At 43.6% G+C, this 19410-nt stretch overlaps 1 protein-coding gene across 1 annotated transcript in view; it reads left to right on the top strand.

Annotated features, from left to right (window-relative positions):
- The window catches only part of Rheb (Ras homolog, mTORC1 binding), a 39816-nt gene extending 20898 nt beyond the window's left edge, over nucleotides 1–18918 (top strand). The window contains exons 2-8 of the mRNA XM_021162464.2: nucleotides 3956–4027; nucleotides 8114–8181; nucleotides 13818–13900; nucleotides 14446–14502; nucleotides 14598–14645; nucleotides 15191–15272; nucleotides 18413–18918. Of these exons, the coding sequence (XP_021018123.1) occupies nucleotides 3956–4027; nucleotides 8114–8181; nucleotides 13818–13900; nucleotides 14446–14502; nucleotides 14598–14645; nucleotides 15191–15272; nucleotides 18413–18505 (503 nt within the window). The 3' untranslated portion in view covers nucleotides 18506–18918. The remainder of the gene's footprint in view (nucleotides 1–3955; nucleotides 4028–8113; nucleotides 8182–13817; nucleotides 13901–14445; nucleotides 14503–14597; nucleotides 14646–15190; nucleotides 15273–18412) is intronic.
- Nucleotides 18919–19410: the final 492 nt, after the last annotated feature.

The following is a 19410-nucleotide window of genomic DNA, read 5'->3' as shown; positions in this document are numbered from 1 at the left end:
CACTGTGGTTCTGTGGGCCATGGTGGAGTTGGGAGTCCATGCTGATTGTAGTAAGGACTGAGCTAATGGTGAGGAGTAAATGAGTGCCAACTGGGAGGCTGTCTGTCTTCAGTGGGTGGGTGCTGCTTTTTATGAATTAATTTCAAGTTAATGGCTCCTTGGTGGGAAGACATTCCTCAGCCTGTGAGCTGTGCAACTCAGAATTTGATTCAGGGAGCATGAGCTACACCCTGCCTGCAGTATAGGGTTGGAGTAGAAATATCATTCAAAGCAGGAGTTGAGCTCAGCAGGCCTGTAAAACACATGTAGTGGGCTGGAGAGATGGCTCAGTGGTTAAGAGCACTGACCGCTCTTCCAGAGGTCCTGAGTTCAATTCCCAGCAACTACATGGTGGCTCACAATCATCTGTAATGGGGTCTGGTGCCCTCTTCTGGTGTGTCTGAAGAGAATAATGGTGGTGTACTCATATGCATAAAATAAATAAATCTTTTTAAAAAACACACGTAGTAATATCTGAGGACATGAAAGAGAGGAGTTTGGCGGTGATATGAACAAGATATTTATTATTTCCTGATAACAATAATCGAGGATCTTTACTTTTTTATCTTCACAAGTTAGGAACCCTGTTCTAACATGTTCTGAGAGACATTAAGGAAGCAGATAGGGTAGTAAGAACGGAGGGTTCTAGTTCTAGCTCTGTTTTGTGAAATTCTGATCCTCTGGATTCTGTATTAAGGAGTTTTTAAATAAAATGCTTGTGTGACAGGTTTATGTCTTCTTTCCAGAGTACTCTTTAAACGCTGAGACTCTAGTAACCCTGACAGCTAGCTGTCTGTGAAAGCACACACGAAGATAATGCGTTAAGGCAGCAGGCATCAAGGACAGCATGGGGAATCACCTTGACTCAGAGCTTCCTTAAGAATTTACTTGTGGATGTGAGGACCATCTGGAGTCACTCCATTGATTGAGCTGATCTGGCTGACTAGGCAGATGTCTCCTCCTCTCTCACTACTCCAGTGTTCGTCCCTCCTCCTTCTGTCAAGATAGAATAGCTGCACTCCCCTGCTAGAACTTTCAAACAAGCTCTCAAGAATTTATTTTCAGTTCCAGGACAACCAGAGCTATACAGAGAAACGCTGACACAAAAACAAGAATGACTTTTTTTTTTTTTTTTTTTTTTTTTTTTACTTTCTTGGCCTGAGTAGTGGTGCACACCTTTATCCAAGCATCCCAAAAACTCTGCAGTCTAGGCTGTCCTAGTCTATAATGTGAGTTCCATCAAGCCAATCAAGGCCTGTCCCCAACTTAATTAACTAAAATAATGAAAAAATTAAATCATTTGAAAATTTTACTTTCTCTTTTATGCAGAATGTAGATTTTTAAAATAGACATGAAGCCGGTGGTAATAGTGCACACCTTTAATCCCAGCACTCGGAGGCAGAGGCAGGCAGATCTATGACTTCTAAGCCAGTCTGGTCTACAAAGTGAGTTCCAGGGCAGCCAGGGTTGCTACACAGAAACTGTCTCCAAAAACCCGATGGATGGATGGATGGATGGATGGATGGATGGATGGATGGATGGATGGATGGCTGGCTGCTGTGAACAGACACCATGACCAAGGCAGCTTTTAAGGACACCATTTAAATGGGGCTGGCTTACAGGTCCGAGAGGTTGAGTCCATTATCATCAAGGCGAGAAGCATAGCAGCATCCAGGCAGGCATGGTGCTGGAGACAGAGCTGAGTGTTCTGCATCTTGTTCCAAAGGGAACCAGAAGAAGGCAGCTTGGACAAGGGTCTTAAAGCTCACGTCCACAGTGAGACTTTCTCCAGCAAGGCCTCCTGATAGTGCCACTCCCTGGAATGGGACTCTGGAGAGGGAGGGAGGGAGGGATGGAGGAGATGAGAGAGAGTGATAAGGCATGTGAGTATAATCAAAGTACATTATATACATGGTAATATGAATGTGATTTTGTGCAATTTTTGTAATGTTTTTTATTTATGTACATTAATAAAAACATAATTGGAGGGGCTGGAGAGATGCCTCAGTGGTTAAGAGCACTGATTGCTCTTCCAGAAGTCCTGAGTTCAGTTCCCAACACCCATATGGTAGCTCACAACCATCTGTAATGGGATCTGATGCCCTCTTCTGGTGTGTCTGAAGACAGTGACAGTGTACTCACATACATAAAATAAGTATATAATTGGAAAGTCTGGCTTCCCAGACTTTCAAGATAACTCAGTTGGTAATGTACTTCTGTCTTAGTCGGGGTTTCGATTCCTGCACAAACATCATGACCAAGAAGCAGGTTGGGGAGGAAAGGGCTTATTCAGCTTACAATTCCACACTGCTGTTCATCACCAAGGAAGTCAGGACTGGAACTCAAGCAGGTCAGAAAGCAGGAGCTGATGCAGAGGCCATGGAGGGATGTTCCTTACTGGCTTGCTTCCCCTGGCTTGCTCAGCCTGCTCTCTTATAGAACCCAAGACTACCAGCCCAGAGATGGTCCCACCCACAAGGGGCCTTTCCCCCTTGATCACTAATTGAGAAAATGCCCCACAGCTGGATCTCATGGAGGAGGCATTTCCTCAACTGAAGCTCCTTTCTCTGTGATAACTCCAGCTGTGTCAAGTTGGCACAAAACCAGCCAGTACAACTTCCCTTGTAGTTTAGCCCATAGCACCCACAGTTGTGTTTTATTTTGTTTTTAAGGCAGTGTGATTACACGCACTTGTAATCCTGGGCATGGAGAAGTGGAAGACTTCTCCTGTGAGCTCAGTGTCCAGCCAATAAGAACAGCTATGACGTAAAAAGTGAAAAGATGGGCAGCACCTGAAGGAGGGCTAACATTGAAGACTGTTCTTAGCTTCCATAGGCCATGTCCCTGTGCACATACACAAAACCCAAACTTGTTAATTACTGAAATGGAGGAAAAGTTTACACAGGAATTGTACCTGCCCTCCCCTATGCTTTCCCATTTTTGTTTTTTCATTTAGTTAGGTTTATATTTTTACATGTATGAGTGATTTACGTATGTGTGTATACCATCTGAATACCTAGTGCCTACCCATAGAGATGGGTCAAAAGAGGGTGTCTCTATTAGTTAGGGTTTTACTGCTGTGAAGAGACACCATGACCTTGTAAGGACAACATTTAATTGGGGATGGCTTACAAGTTCAGGGGTTCAGTCCATTATCATCAAGGCAGGAGTATGGCAACATCCAGACAGACATGGTGCAGGCAGAGCTGAAGGTTGCTAGCAGAATAGTGGCTTCCAGGCAGCTAGGATGAGAGTCTTAAAGCCCACATCCACAGTAACACACCTACTCCAACACAGCTACACCTAGTAGTGCCACTCCCTGGGCTGAGCACATACAAACCATCACAGTGTCCAGTCCCCAGGATTGAATCCCCAATAGTTGTAAGCCACTAAGTGGGTGCTGGAAATCAAACCTAGATCCTCTGGTAAAGCAGCACTCGGTGCTCTTTACCCTGGGACCTTCTCTCCAGCCCCTGTTCTTTTGTTTTAAAGGATTTCCCTTAACTGTCCCGTATGCTTGTTGGTCAGTAGTACTTACAAATGTCACAAAAATATTTACATGGTTATAGCTTAATTGATTGTCTTCTCATATAAAGCGGATATATTTCACCTTTGAAATTACTTACACAGGTGATAAACTGTGATACCTTCAGTTTCTTTATCTACTGGAGTGGGGTTTTGCTATGGGTTTTGTTTGTTTTTAACTATCAACATTTATTATTGCATGTATAGGAGGGTAGCTGGACAAGCACAGATGTGAGCTGCCCAACATGTGGACTGGGAGTCAAACTTGTTTCTGTTCATGTGGCTCTTAAATCACCGAGCCATCCCTCTTGCTCTAGAGTGGCTTTTTTGTAAAGCAGTTATTTTTATTCGGATATGCCAATAATTCTAAACTGTGTGTTTTCTTTTATAGGAAAGTCCTCATTGACAATTCAGTTTGTTGAAGGCCAATTTGTTGATTCCTACGATCCAACCATAGAGAACAGTGAGTATTGTTTTCAGCTATTTGGGAACCGAGACAGCTTTTTTTTTTTTTTTGTACACAAATACTATTTGTATAATCTTGAAGGTTTGGTTGCAGGGAGTAATCTGTTAAATTTATATTTCTCCAATGGGGGAATGATAGAAATTTTACTCAGTGGACCCTGAATTTTTTTTTTTTTTTTTATTCAGGGCCCATGTCTTCTGACATGAAAGAAAGTGATAATATCTCAATCAATAGGACTCTGCTCCCACACTGGAACCTTCATACACAAAGTCAGCTTCAAGAATAAGGAATTGGGAGCAGTCTTATTTTTATCCCCACCCCCTCTGCTCAGCAGGAGCCCTTTGTTTAGGCAGCAAGTTTGAAAAGAATGAAAACCCTCTGAACCCTTGTACCTTGAGGAGCACCCTGCTCTCTGAGTCCTAAAGACTTGAAAGAGGCTGCTGGCAAACATGCTATTCTGGGATCCCAGCAGGTGCTGCGACATTGGAAAGAAGTTTCGAAGTCTGTTGGATTTCATCTCACATGCAGGAAAGGGCATATGTAGCCAGACGCAGCCACAGCCTTTACTTTGTTGTCTTTGAGAGCCTTACAGATCTTTAGGCTGGGAGCCAGCACACCCAGAGCACGTGCTTGGGAGGGAGCTCAGCCCTGCTTTGTACTGTCTTTACTAGTCCCTGGTAGACTCTGCAGCCAGCAGGGTTGATGGAGGAGGGCTTGCTGTCAGGGGCATACAGATGGGGCATGTCAGATGGAAGCAGACTCAATGGCTAGGTTCATCGTGACTAGCATGTTGGCCATCACCTCCTGAACTTACAGTAGAAACACTGATGGGCTTTGACTCTCAGAGTGAGAGACTACAGGTCAAAAAGGCAGACAGAGTATGAACTAAAGTTTCAGCGTCTGGAAACATGGGGGTTTGGATGGGTTTTGTGTGAGTTAATGGGGGAAGCTGAAGGCTCTCAGTGTTGATCTGTGCTCCTAGCTTAATTGCATTCCACATGTGCTCCTCTGAGCAGTTAGGCTATCAGGCCCAGCTTGACTGGCTTAATGTCAGTATCACTCTTTAATGTGCCTTTGGGTTTTTCCTATTTTGGTGTTCAGCAGTGAAGAAGACATCATGAAGATAGATTCATAGTGTCTAATTCAGTAAAGTCTGCAGGCAAGAGCAGAAATGATCCTCAAATAGCCCTTGAGACTTTATGGGGGCATATTGTCACCGGGTTCTGTTTACTATACTTTCATTCTTACCAGGATAGAAGCCTTGATTTTTGTTCCTCCACTATTTGGTAAGAAACAATGTTTGGTGATAACCATGAGCTTGAAACAGAAGAACATGAACTTGAGAGAAGCGACATATTGAGGCTTGGTTTACCCCTTCCCACCCCCACCCCCACCCCCACCCCCCCTTCAGAAATAATGAAGCTGTAGAAATAACCTAATAATTATTTTGTACTTACCTTCAGCATTACAGAATAGGTCATTATCTTTTTCTTGTAGTGTTAACAACCTGATGAGTACTACACTTGGAGGTTTGGGGTTACAAGCAAGAGCAGGAATAGTTTATAACCTGTGCCATCTCAGTGTTGGTTGGCACTATGATTTGTGGTTAGGATTTTTGGTTGGCTGCTTGATTTTTTTGTTTTTTGTTTGTTTGTTTTTGAGTTGGGGTTTCTTTGTGTAGCAGCCCTGGCTGTCCTGGAACTCACTTTGTAGACAGGCATGTGCCCCACCACCTATCTATGGTTAGGAAATTCTGATGAAGAGTCTCACAGTGGTATTAAGCATGACTTGTTCATAGACCTCTTGGTGAATATGAATTAAGGATGCTTAACATAATCTTAGTGATACCATCTTACTTTGTAAATGCCAGGGTTTCAGAAATTTGTTACTTTTGTTTATACAATACTTCACCAGTAAATAGCCTACTTGCAGACTTTAGTTAGTACTCATATCTTTGGGTGGAGTGGGGTGGGGGGGCAGGAGGTGGAGACAGTCTAGCTATATGTAGCATAGCCTGGTCTAGAACTCCTGCTCTGCTTTCTGAATGCTTGGACGGGTGGTTACCACCATGCCTAGGTTTCCTGTGTTTAGTTTTACTTGTTATTCACAACATTGCTAGCATATTTTAGATTGATGACTGCCTTAACTATTTTCTCCTTTGTTGATTTCATATATGTGTAGAATGTATTTTGGTCATTTTCATCTCTGTTATCTGTTGCTGTAGTGATTAATCCACTCAACTCTCCCCTGTGGCGGCAGGCATGCTCTGGTTTCCCGAATGAAAGACACACATACAGCCTTATATTTAATATGCCTTGATCAGCTCACTGACTGCACTACTTCTGAACTTCCATGTTGTTAATGCCTCCCCTTCAATACCCCTGAATTATTACACTGGCAACTTTATTTGCCAGTCAGAACTAGCTGGCCGCAGGGTCTCTCAGCATCTCATTTATGGGATTCTCATGCAATTCCCAAATAACATAATGCGAGCAATAAACCAAATCCACAAACAATTATCCTCTCATCTCCCCTTGACTTTCTTGATTTGTTTTGGTTTTCACTAAATATAATTTCTGCCGGTGCCCATTTGTCTAGACACAGTACCAAGTTCTGTGGTAGTTTCATGGATTTCCCATCTTCACTGAGACGTCAGCTCAGAGTCAGGGACTGAGAGAGTATGGAGCAGTGTTGCTGGTACAGTGGTACCCAGGAAGGAACCAGACCTTGCAGCAAGTACAGCTATTTAGTTCTAAGTACAGCTGTTTTCTGCTCACCAGTGTTTCTTACATAATTGTCATCAGGCCCCCTGACTGACACATCCAAAGCTCCTGCAGTGTTGGATGACACCAGGTCAGAAGTCAAAGTAAAACTCTTTAATAGAATAAGATCATTTTCACTGTTTTGAATCAGAATTTCACTGTGTAGCTCCAGCAGACCTGGAACTTGCAATGTAGACCAGACTGGTCTTAAATCTCCCAAATGCTGAGTTTTTAAATGTGTGACACTCTACCCAGCTATCAGTGGATATTTTCCACCTCAAATTATTCTTGCTTAGTTTTCATCTGGTTTACCTGTTTTCTGAATGTGACCATTTCCAGAAAAGCATCCAGACCATTGTCTTTGTGAACCTGCCCATCACCCTTGCTTGCATTTAGAATGGGAGAACACTAGCTAGTAGGGTTCTCTCCTTAATACCTATGATTCACGTGGTATCCTCTGCCTTTCTCTTTGATGCATAGTTTTCTGAATAGTTTCTGTTTGTCGCTTGGGTGGTGAAACACATTGGGATCACTTTCTGCTGCAGAGGGATAGCTTCGGTTGCTAGGCCTGTATTGTACAGGACAGCCAGCCAGGAGAATAGCTGGAGCCACCAACACAAAAGAAATGTATTCCACTTTCTTGTGGGGCTATAGATCTACTTGCTAAGGTTTATGGCTGTGAGTAGCCTCCCTCTTGTGTTTGGAAGCCTGCCCCCTTGATCTGAACTGATTTTTCTCCATTCTGTGGACAAGGCTATGACAAATTGCCTGGTTCTTCAAGCTAAGAAAGGAGTGATGGTCTCAGCCCAGAACATCTGTTCTATTGTTGCACTAGTTGAGTAACATTGTTGTTTTGTTTGCTTGTTTATTTGCGTATTTTTTAGTGTACTGAAGCTTCTTAGCACTTACTACTAGTTCTTTGTTCTCTGGCATTAGACTTCCTGTGAATTAGGGAAGATCTTTCGTGGTTGTGGTTCATTGTAGACTTGTGGCTTTACAGAATGTATTTCAGTTGTTCATAAGAGGAAGTGTTCTCCACAGAGCAGTCAGATTGTGTTTATAGGATGTGAATTATGGCCTGACTGCAGTTCCTTTGGAAAGCATTCAAGGTTTCCCAGAGCTTGATTCTCATCAGCAGTTCCTAGCAGGCTGGTGAAGGAAGAAGATACTCCGTACGGTTTGAGGTTTGTTCATTTCCCATTAATGGCAAGTTGTGACAAGACTATTAGGGACTTAGTTGGTCACTTGTCATTGTTCAAACTTTTAAGTAATGTAGAGTTAATTTATTTAAACCAGTATTTTATTCTCTTCTTCCTTGCAGCGTTCACCAAGTTGATCACAGTAAATGGTCAAGAGTATCATCTTCAGCTTGTAGACACAGCGGGGCAGGTAAGCGACCCTCAGAATTTCTTGCAGAGGATCTGACAGCAGCAGCCCTCACACACACTCGGGGCCTCAGGTTGTGGGAACCACGGAAGGTTAATGTTCCGTCTGCCTGGTGTTTTGTAAGAACCATGTGACAGATCTCTAAGGAATTTGGCTTATTAGAGTGAGAGCTGACACTCACTACAGATTAATGAAACTTTAATTCTATATAAAAGAATCACATTACTTCCTTCCCTTTGGCCCTCCATAATGTGCATTTTCTTACATTAAGAGAAAAATCAAATATTTCTCACTGAACTGGCAAGAGAGGTAAAACTTATTCCATCATGAAGACTTGAGCCAGGAAACACCAGATTGGTTAGATTCTGTGATGGTCAGATTTAACTGTGGATTTTACTTGATGAACAATTGCCAAAAGTTAAAGCTCTTCCATATCCCTCTGCACAAGAAAGAGCGACAGTCAGGTTAATGATTGCAACAGTGATGTATGGAATGCATTGCTGGGCTACAGATGGGGACAGGAGAAAGAAGGAAGACCACAGGGAACAGAGCAGCCCTTTAACAGCTTTAGCTGCCTTGTTTCCATAGCACCTAGTGCTGCCTTTCCTAGAAACCATTTTATTAGAATGAATCTGTCCCTGTTCACTGGAGGGCAGGGCTTCCAGCTCTGACTCTTCGTGCCCTTGCAGTGCAGTCACAAAGGGTCAGGAGAGCAGGCAGCAGACGAGTGCTCTCATCTCTGCAGTGTCAAATGGAGGCTTTTGGATGGGACCTGGGCATATTAAAATGGACCTAAAATAATGGGATATGTCCTGTAGTTAGAGATTAACTCCTTCTGTTTTGTTGTGAAGTAAGAACAGAAGGAGGGTGTGCAGCAGGAAACAGCTGAACAGAGTGGTGTTAACACTTGGGGAAGGAAGCCTGGAGTTGTTCTGGAAGCAAATAAACCCTGACTGTGTGAGACCTGGAGCTTCTAGAGCACTGTGGCATGTACTTTCCTCCCCAGCCTGTGGGGTTGTGAGGAAACACACTAGGAGTTCTGTTCCCACAGACCCATTCCAGTCTCAGAAAGAATAGCAGCAGGGCTCATTAAAACAAGAGATGGTAACAGCCCCAGGCAATGGTGTAGACAACAGATCTCTCTCACAACTGGTAGGGGGAATCCCTGAAGTAGAAATTGGGTGCAATTTTGCAGGCTTCGCTTTGTCCTTGTAGTTGAATAGACAGTTAATTACCTGAGTTAAAAACACATTTAATGTGAAGGACACTGTTACTAATGTTGTTGATAAACAAGATTTACACTTAGGCTCCTGAGCAAAGATGTTTAGACTAGAACTCTGACACTCCCTTGGCCTCAGTCTGCTTTGGAATCTTTTTTAAGCCCCTAGAAAGTGGGGGCTAAGTCTGGAGCCCCACTAAGAAGCTTTGAGTTGGGTCGGGCATGGTAGCATACCTGTAATCCTAACACTCAAAAGGTTAAGGCAGATGAATCTCTGAGTTTTAGGCTTTGAGTCTCAGCTATTCTTACTTATCCAGTGACCTGGAGACAGAGGGTGAGTTTTGCTGTGCCCTACTGCTTTCTTGGCATCAGCCTGCTCAGGATCATTAGGTTGAAGTTTCTGTAGACTTTATCCCTCAGACCATAGGGTGCTTGTCCCTGCAATTGACAGGGACATTTAAGCAGAGCTGGGGAGGAAATGTCTTTCTGTTGCTTTCCAAATCAACACAGGTATATTCTTCTAAGGAAAGGCTTTGCTCTAAACATGAACGTACAGTTAGGTGGGCATCACAGAATCTTAAGTGGTTTTAGTGGTCTAATCATGCAGGTAATAAAGCTAACAGGCTCCTAGCTTGGGGATGATATGTGCTGTGTAGTTCAGAGCAGTACTTGGCTTACTACTGCTGTTCTGGTGAGTTCCTTGTTACTGGATAATGCATCCAGAGCTGACGACTTTGAATAATTCTCACACTTATGTGGGAAGCCACATGTGCCATTGCAGAGTGGCGCAGGCTACTGCTGGCCACCACGCATAAGTTTGGGCAAACAACCAATGTGTACTTATGCAGTAAAGTTTTTTCGCCAAAACACTGCCTGGCCCGGGCATGATAATGAGGTACTGAGAATAACCAATCAGATGTGAGACATGCAAATGAGGTATGTTAATGAGGTACTGTGAGATACTGAGAGAGAGTAGCCAATCAGATAATGAACATGCAAATGAGGCATAGTGCATAACCAATCCGGGTGTGAGACACGCCTCTCCTAGGCATATATAAGCAGCACCAGTTCTGGGCTCGGGGTCTCTTCACCTCTACAATCAAGCTCTCCCAATAAACGTGCAGAAGGATCCTGTTGCAGCGTCGTTCTTGCTGGCCAGTCTGGTGCGCACAAGACACTTGATAATATTAATAGTTTGTAAAGGTTATGTTTAGTGTGTGGTTCACAGCAGCGAAACATGGCATCTCCAGCTGCTGCTGTTCTACCCATACTCCACAGAAAATGAATCTCCTAGCTCTGGCTTCAGATTGATCAGTTCTAGGGGGTGAGGCTGGTAGTAAATAGTAAGGGCTAGTGATTATAGGCACATTCTTTTTATTTTATACGTTTGGGTGTTTTGCCTACATGAATGTCTATGTACCGCATAAACAGAGCCCAGAAGAGGGAATCCAGTGTGCTGAAACTAGTGTTTCAGACAGTTGTAAGTTGCTTGAGAAGCTGAGGCAGGAGGATCACTAGAGTTTAAGGATCAGCCTGAACAGTATAATAAGACCATATCTCAAAATCATCATCATCTAATAAATTTGTACAGTAGTCTGCATGTTTTAGAAAAAATGTACACCATGAGTATTCATAATAAATTGTAAGTACTTTTCGGTTTATATCAGCACAAACATGAGCATGTATCAATAAGGACTCATTCTGAAAAGGAGGACTTTAGGAGACTTCATCATTATTGTCAGGGTTATATATTGGGGGCTTGAGAGATGGCTTAGTACTTAAGAACACTTGCTGCTCCTCAGAAGATCTGAATTTTATGGCCACACTGGATGACACACAATGCCTGTAACTCCTGTTCCAGGGCATCACCCTCCTGTGGCCTCTGCAGGTACCTGCACACATGTGATATGTTTAAACTCAGGTGGGCACACAAATGTACACAAAAATAATAAATCAATGTTTTTTGTTTTTTAAAGAACTATGTATCTAACAAGACATAGGTGGTACCCAGCTCTCTGGAGGCTGAAGCAGGATAAAGAACCTTGCCTCCAAATAAAATAAATGTGTGGTCAGGCAATGGTGGCATGCACCTTTAATCCCAGTACTCCAGAGACAAAGGCAGGTAGATCTCTGTCAGTTTAAAGCTAACCAGGGATACCCAGAGAAACCTTGTTTTGGAAAACCAAAATAATAATAAAATAAATGTGTGTGTAGTACATACGCCACTAGACTACAGTCTTCTTGAACCTCTAGCACTACTACAGACAGTGTAATGCATTGTGCTACAATGGTAAGATCCTGATACAACAATAATATCACTAGGCAATGAGGATTTTCCAGCTCAATTGTAATTCCATGGGACCACCACTGTCGTGTGGTTCATTGTTAGGCAGATCATCAGTCACTACAGCAGTGCATCCGCACACTACATGACTATTGTTGTGGCTTAGCTGCCCAGCTAAGGGAATGATGAATGTGGTTAAAATAACCTGCTCCATTTAAGTTTGCATGAAACATTTTGGGTTGACCTAATTTTGAGGTGAGATGTTTTAGTAAATCTAAACTATAAGCCACGCCTGGCACAAACAAGCCTATACTCCTGACCCTAAAGAAGAGGCTGGAAGATCAGGAGTTCAAATTAATCCTTGATAACATAGCATGTTTGAGTGAGGCCAGCCTGGGCTACTTTGAAACCCTGTCTCAAAATAAAAACAAGAGCTGTAGAAAAATATATTTGCCGGGCAGTGGTGATGCATGCCTGTAATCCCAGCACTTGGGAGGCAGAGGCAGGTGGATTTCTGAGTTTGAGGCCAGCCTGGTCTACAGAGTGAGTTCCAGGATAGCCAGGACTGCACAGAGAAACCCTGTCTTGACCCCCCCCTCCCCCAAGAAAAAGAAAAAGAAAAATATATTTTAAAACTATAGCTAGATCCTTTCGACAGTTTTATAATGTAACCAGTTTTGTCATTAAAAATTGTGCTTTACTGGACTGTGGTGGCACACACTTGTAATTCCAGTACTCAGGAGACAGAGCCAGGATCAGGTGGATCTCTGTGAGTTCAAGGACAGCCAGGGCTACATAGAGAAACTGCTTTGAACCCCCCTGCCCCTAAAAAATTGTGTTTTGAATATTTATAGCTTAAAATGAAATTTTAAAGTCATAACACTGTATTATACCATTACAATATACAATGAACATGTAAATGCAGTATTGTATTTTTTTTTTCTCTATCAAAAAAGAGATAGATCTCTACCACGAACTCATTTCATAAGCACATAGCCCCTGGTGTCATGGCAGGCAGCTGTAGGCTATATCATAATTTTTGACCTAATATATTGTCAGTATTGCTTTTACATAAGTGCTGCCATGAATATCCTAGTTTATCATTGTAGCTGATGACTAGTATATATGGAAGGAAATCTTATGTGTCAGTGTGTGGGTTAGTAGGTGTGGACACAGGTAAGACCAGAGGTTGGTGGTGTGTGTCTTCCTCAATTGCCCTTAACTTTGTTCTTTTCTATAAGGTCTCTTGCTGAACCTCCAACTCATGGATTTGGCTTGACAGACAGGCCAGTAAGCTAGTGGTCTGCCTGTCTGCACACACGGGCAGCACCGGTTACTCCTCCACGCTGGCTTTTGGGAATCTTACCTCAGTTCCTTATGCTTTACAAGACAGGCACTTTGCTAGCCAAGCCATTTTTATCTTTAAATTTTTGATTCCTGTATAGAGTATAATTTTACTAACGTACAAATTAAGAGATCACACTGAGTCCCTAAAAGGCTCTGTGTTTGTAGTTGCACATTTTGTGTTAGGTTTGTTTGGTTTTGTTTTTGTTTTTGGAGACAGGGTTTCTCTGTGTAGTCCTGGCTGTTCTGGAACTCAGAAATCCACCTGCCTCTGCCCCCCAGTGCTGGGATTACAGGCCTGCACCGCCAGACCCGGCTTGTGTTACTTTTTATCCTTGCTGTTGTAAGAGCACTGTTATTTTGTACCTCATTCCCATACATAACCGCATCTTTTTACATTTTTCCAATCAATTCACTCATGAGCCATACAAACTAAAACTAGCGTTATGGGTCCTCTCAGATGCCTGCAAGATGGTTCCTTTCTTTAAAATTCATTCTTAATAGTCTGTTCTCATGTTAACTTAGCCTTAATTATTGACTGTCCCTTGACCCTGCATATTTTCATTTAAGGCCTTGACAGTCTTTTGGGAATGTTAAAATTTTCTTCATACATCAAACACACCCCCAACACTTTTTTTTTTCTTCCAGGCAGGTTCTTATATAGCTCTTATCTGGTATAAAACTTTTTTCTTTGATTTAATCTCTTTAAATAATACATAAAAAAACTTGGGATAAAGATTGTTTAATTTGCTTTATGAAGACTACTCAAATGTAATTAATTTTTTCCTACAGGATGAATATTCCATTTTTCCTCAGACATACTCCATAGATATTAATGGTTATATTCTTGTGTATTCTGTTACATCAATCAAAAGGTAAGACTAGCAGCTTGCGTGAGTTTTTAACTATACATGAACCCTTTTAAACGATTATGCTGTGTCCATTAGCCAGTGGTCAGGGGTATAAAGAAGGATGTCAGAGTGACAGGTTTGTAGGTTGACCTTTGTGACAGGCTCAGTGATTATCTACACGCACATGATGGCACCTAGAAAAGGGGAGAGCCAGGTGTGGTGTCACGTGTCTCTCTAATCCCAGCACCGGAGATAGGGGCAGACAGAACTGGCCAAGCCAGCCAGACCTATACCTTGAGACTGCCAGAAAAAAAAGGTGTGGAGGGGGGAGGGGACAGGGATGATCACTAGGGCGTACCACCTCAGCAAACACTTCCGATTTGCATTTAAACATTCTGTTCTTTGATAGATGCAGTTTGAGGGTACAGTAGGGGTTGTGGTTTGTCAGCCCAGTGATAGACCTTTGCTAAGACTTAGAGTAGATGAATCTGTGGTATATTTTTCCTACTGTAAATGTAAGTTTTAAAATTTCACCATAAAAATGATGTTCCATGCTTTTTGTCTTGCAGTTTTGAAGTAATTAAAGTTATCCATGGCAAGTTGTTGGATATGGTGGGGAAAGTGCAGTAAGTAGCCGTCTCTCTTGTCTAGAAGTGTGTTAGCATCTCCTCAGGTGAGAAGGCAGGCTCTCACTGACCTCTCTCGTGCTCTCTCCTCATAGGATACCTATTATGTTGGTTGGAAATAAGAAGGACCTGCATATGGAAAGGTGTGTTGCTCTTAAGTCCAAGAAGATCTAGTCACCAAAGTGCCATAAATTCTGTTCTCGTGGTTGCCATTATGTACAGCAGAAGCAATGTGCAGTGTAAATGCCACACTTGTTTAGAACAAGGAGCAAACTGAGAGATTCTCCTGACAGGGACTATTCAGTTTTCATACAGTGCCCTTGCACACTAGTTGTGGTGAGCAGGGGCAGGGACACCATGTCAGAAGAGCTGAGAGCAGCCTGGGGTGGTTGATGCTCAAGTGAACTAGGGCCCTGGTGGGACTTTCCCTGGCCGGCCCCTGAGTTGCTTAAAACCTTACTGTGGCCAGCAGATGGAGGTTGGTACTGCAGCAGTGGAAAGCAGTCACATTTCTGAACCTGCGAGACGTATGATCCATTGTGTTCCAGCCATGCAGACTAAGTGCTCCTGCGTTGCTTCCTGGCAGTGTAGAGCACATGGTTCTGCCTATGGGAAAGGTGTTTGCTAAATCCGTCATGTCTTTTTACATGACAGAGAGCAAAGAATCGGAACTTTGTTCTCCCTTTAGGGTGATCAGCTATGAAGAAGGAAAGGCTTTGGCGGAATCTTGGAATGCAGCGTTTTTGGAATCTTCTGCTAAAGAAAATCAAGTATGTAGTTTCTAAAGTTAACTTTAGTCATTCTCCTTAGTTACAAGCATATTTGCCTTCAGTCGGCGTCTTACCTGTCGTTTTAATCCTGCTTATTTAACTTTTATTTAACCTTCTGCCATTTCTAACATGAGCTTTGGAGTGTTTTAGAAAGGTACTAATAGTTTCTAAGTTTTGTAAATGCTCTGCTCTGGCAGGCCTACAAGGCCTGTAGAGAAGGCGTATTCCTAGAGAGCACATTAGCTCCTGTAGCTGTGTCCATAGATGGGAACAGATGTAAGACGTAGACAGGGAGACTTAACTGTAGAACTATGTCCCTTTTTAGTACAAAGTGGGTCAGATGCATGGTTTTGTGTTTTATTGTAAGTGATACACCAGCCTAGCTGTGGGCTCCTTTGCACAAACCAAAACTCAGACACAGAACTGGGTGAGTGCGAGAGGCCGGAGGGTGGCAGCGTGCACCTGACCCAGGCCTGGCCCTTCATGTGGACTTGGCAAAGGCAGATAAAACCCATGGAATGAAGGATAAATGGGGTATAGCATCTTTGCACAGCGGGCAGAGGGCTGCAGAACCACTGGGCCTAGGCCATCCTGGGATGGATTTATCAGTAAGAAAAAATAAGTTACCAGCTTGGACCTGCGGATGCTGAGCCAGCAAGGCCACAGCTTTTGATACAGAGAGGGTGGGGGGGGATATTTTTTTCTTTGGAGTTCAGGATCTGTTGGCTTACTTTTAAATTCATTTTAGAAACATTCCCTCTGAGGTGAGACACTCCAACCCCAAGGGGATGGAGGGCAGGGAGCTGACTCTGTAAGAGTCTGAACCCGTGACAAACAGTCATCTGACGACTCGTCAGTCCACCAAGGTCGATTTCCTCTTGGGATTGCGTGGTTATTTTAATGCAGAAATTACTAAGTGTTATTTTGTTCCCAGTTTCAGCCCTGTGACTGTCCCTTTAAGGGGTATGTCAGCTCCGTACTAGAGAGCGTCCCTGAACTGCTGCTTCTTAATTCAGAGTGTCAGTGTAAACACGTTCTTTTGTCCAGACCTTTGGTATCCACACTGCTCTGATCCCTCCATCCCTTTACTTCCCCCTTCTGCCTGTCCTTCCTTGGGCTGCAGACCACACACCCTAGCCTCCTCTAGAGCATGCTCAAGTCCTTGCCATGTGGCAGCTTGTGCTCTGGCTGCTTTCTTTCCAGTCACTGCACACAGACCTCTACTGCTTCTTTAAACACAGGGAGGACATGGCTTAAGCTTAAAATGTCCTGCCCCCATTGTCTCCTGGCATCCTCTGGTAGTTCATAGTATTTAAGTTTCGTCATGGGGCATGTTTGATCCACCGCTAAGATGGCTTTACCACTCTGAGGAAAATCCAGGCTCACGGGATAGCTGGCTGCACTTGTCAAGGCCAAGGAGCCAAGAGTCTGCCTGAACCCCTTCTGCGCTGCTCTGCCTTTCTCATGAGGAAATTCCTCAGCATCAGGTTTCACTTCTCCTTGTTGCATCCAGCTGAATTGAATGGTCCTGTCTTCCCTCTCAAGCACTCAGTGATATCCAAGGTGGGCTCACCCAACCTTTATGCCCTCCTGTTAATCCATTTCCAGCTCAGATGTCGAGGTCCTCTGTCTTCAGCTCAGCTGAGGAACAGATAGTGAAGTCCAGATAGCAAGAGAAGAGGTTAGCACTAACGGTGCCTGTACTTTTAATTGAATTAGAAATTATTGCTTGTGCCCTGTTCTCAAAAGTATCTGTTGAACTATCTCATTTTAGAAATAAGAAAATTAAATCTAAAAATGTTAAGAACTTGAGGATCTCTAAGTATAGTCAGTAGAACTAGTTTCAGACCCACCTATAGCCTGGCCTTTTTCTTCTGATAAACAGGAAAGCTAAGCCAGTGGCCTTACGTTTTCAAGAGAGACAGGCACTGGGCAGGCTTGTCAGATGATAGAACTTAATCACTGAGCGGGATGGAAGCAGAGGGTATGAGTGGGTGTGGTGGTGAGCATGGTGTTCTCTTGTGAAGGCAGCTTCTGTTTCCCAGTGAATTATAGAACAAGTGACTAACCGTGAGCCAGAGCCAGTGAGATGGGAGGGCCAAAGCTCAGCGCCTCTGGTGAGGTGAGCTGGAGGACTGGAGCTAGGTAGCCTGATTGAGATTAAGGGTCCCCAGCATGCTCCTGCTACAGGTCCAAAGTGAGCAGCTGCAACAGCTCCCCTGGGCTGAGCAGAGTTAACATGCTGATGGATGCTTGCTGAGTAAGTGGACTCAGTACTGTGAGACTAAAAGCTGACCTAGAGAACAGTGGTTAGTTAGCCTTAGGACATGAGGACTGTCAAAGGAGTCAGACACCAGCTCTCCCAGATAAATAACTGTGTGGGACATGTAAAATAGATACTAGAGTGAGTTAACTTCTGATAATGAGGTGACCCGAGCCAGGTCCTGTCTCTTAAAAACAGTAGCTTTTAATTTCCATGATCATAGTTCTTAGATTTAAAGGACAGAGGCTGACAGTTGTAATCACCCTTCAGAAAAAGATGTTTCTAAAGTTGCCAGAGGAGTTTGACTAAAGGACTAAGACCAGGGTGACAGTCACTAGAGAAGAGGAGACCAAGCCTGGGAGGAGTGGAATTTACTAGGAACTTGGCCTGACGGGTTTGTAGTTGGCGGCATGGTACACAGGAGGACTAACTGTGGGTGATGGAGGACTTGCAGCATCTGTAGAAGCAGCCCAGAGAAACAGAACATAGTCATACTGGAAGTGTGGGAGCGCTGAGAGAAGGGTGGCTCTGTAGGAGCAGGAAGGGCAAGAAGAGCACCTCCCTGTTGGAGGCCTGGGGTACCAGAAGTCCTAGGAGAAAGGGAACCTTTTAGGAGCTGCAGAGGGTACAAGGAAGGCTGCAGATGGAGTAGAGCCAGACCCAAATATCCAGAGAACATCATGGCCGAGTCAGGGCAGAGCAGAGTGGAAGCTAGTTGCTCTGACAAAGGCCATGTGGCTTATGGGGCGTCTAGGGGCCTCCCAGCCCCCACATGGCCCTGGAGAACAGATGGGTGCCTGCCCTCCTCAGTCTTGTTGGTCATGAACAGCTACCAGAGTCTTCTGACAATTAACCCTGTCACTGTTCTTCTCTTCAGACTGCTGTTGATGTTTTTAAAAGGATAATTTTGGAAGCAGAAAAGATTGATGGAGCAGCTTCACAGGGAAAGTCTTCGTGCTCGGTGATGTGACAATTCTGCTGCAGAGCCTGCGGACACTGGGGATATATTCCACCTGAGGAAGCAAACTGCCCGTCATCCTTGAAGATAAAACTATGCTTCTGTTTTCTTCTGTTAACCTGAAAGATGTCATTTGGGTCAGAGGTCCTCCCCTTTCAGATTATGTTAACGTCTGACTCTGTCCAAATGAGTTCACCTCCATTTTCAAATTTTAAACAATCATATTTTCAATTTATATATTGTATTTCTTAATATTATGACCAAGAATTTTATCGGCATTAATTTTTCAGTGTAGTTTGTTGTTTAAAATAATGTAATCATCAAAATGATACACGTTACACTACTATTAACTAGGCTTCAATATATCAGTGTTTATTTCATTGTGTTAAATGTATACTTGTAAATAAAATAGCTGCAAACCTTAATCCTTTGTGCTACTTGGTGTGGTTTTTAAACCAGGAACCATGTTAGGATGGGGCATGGGAGTGCACGTCGTTTGTTTTTGTTTTGTTTGCTTTTTCGAGACAGTTTCTCTGTGTAACAGCACTGGCTGTCCTGGAACTCACTCTGGAGACCAGACTGTCCTCGAACTCAAGAGATTTGCCTGCCTCTGCCTCCCAAGTGCTGGGATTGAAGGCGTGCGCGACCACTGCCTGGCTGTACAGTGTTCCCTGGTTCTATTAAACCCGGCTCTTTTACCCTACTTGGCCCCAGACACCTCCCTCTTATATTTTCACATTCTCTCCTGCATCCAGTTATTGCCTCCTGTTGGCATGTTAGTTCATCTGGTCTCTTCTCTTCCGTGGTAACTGCAGTGGCCATGTCATGCCTAGTAGACAGTATTTTACTGCACACCCATCCTCCAGCTCCTTTGTTCTTTCTGCTCCCTTTCCCACAGTATTTCCTGAGCCTTTGCA

This window comes from Mus caroli, unplaced genomic scaffold (assembly GCF_978045245.1).
Source record: "Mus caroli unplaced genomic scaffold, Mus_caroli_1 scaffold_4, whole genome shotgun sequence".
Lineage (NCBI taxonomy): Eukaryota > Metazoa > Chordata > Mammalia > Rodentia > Muridae > Mus > Mus caroli.
Note: the sequence above shows the minus strand (reverse complement) of the source record. Positions and strands in the feature narration are given on the sequence as shown.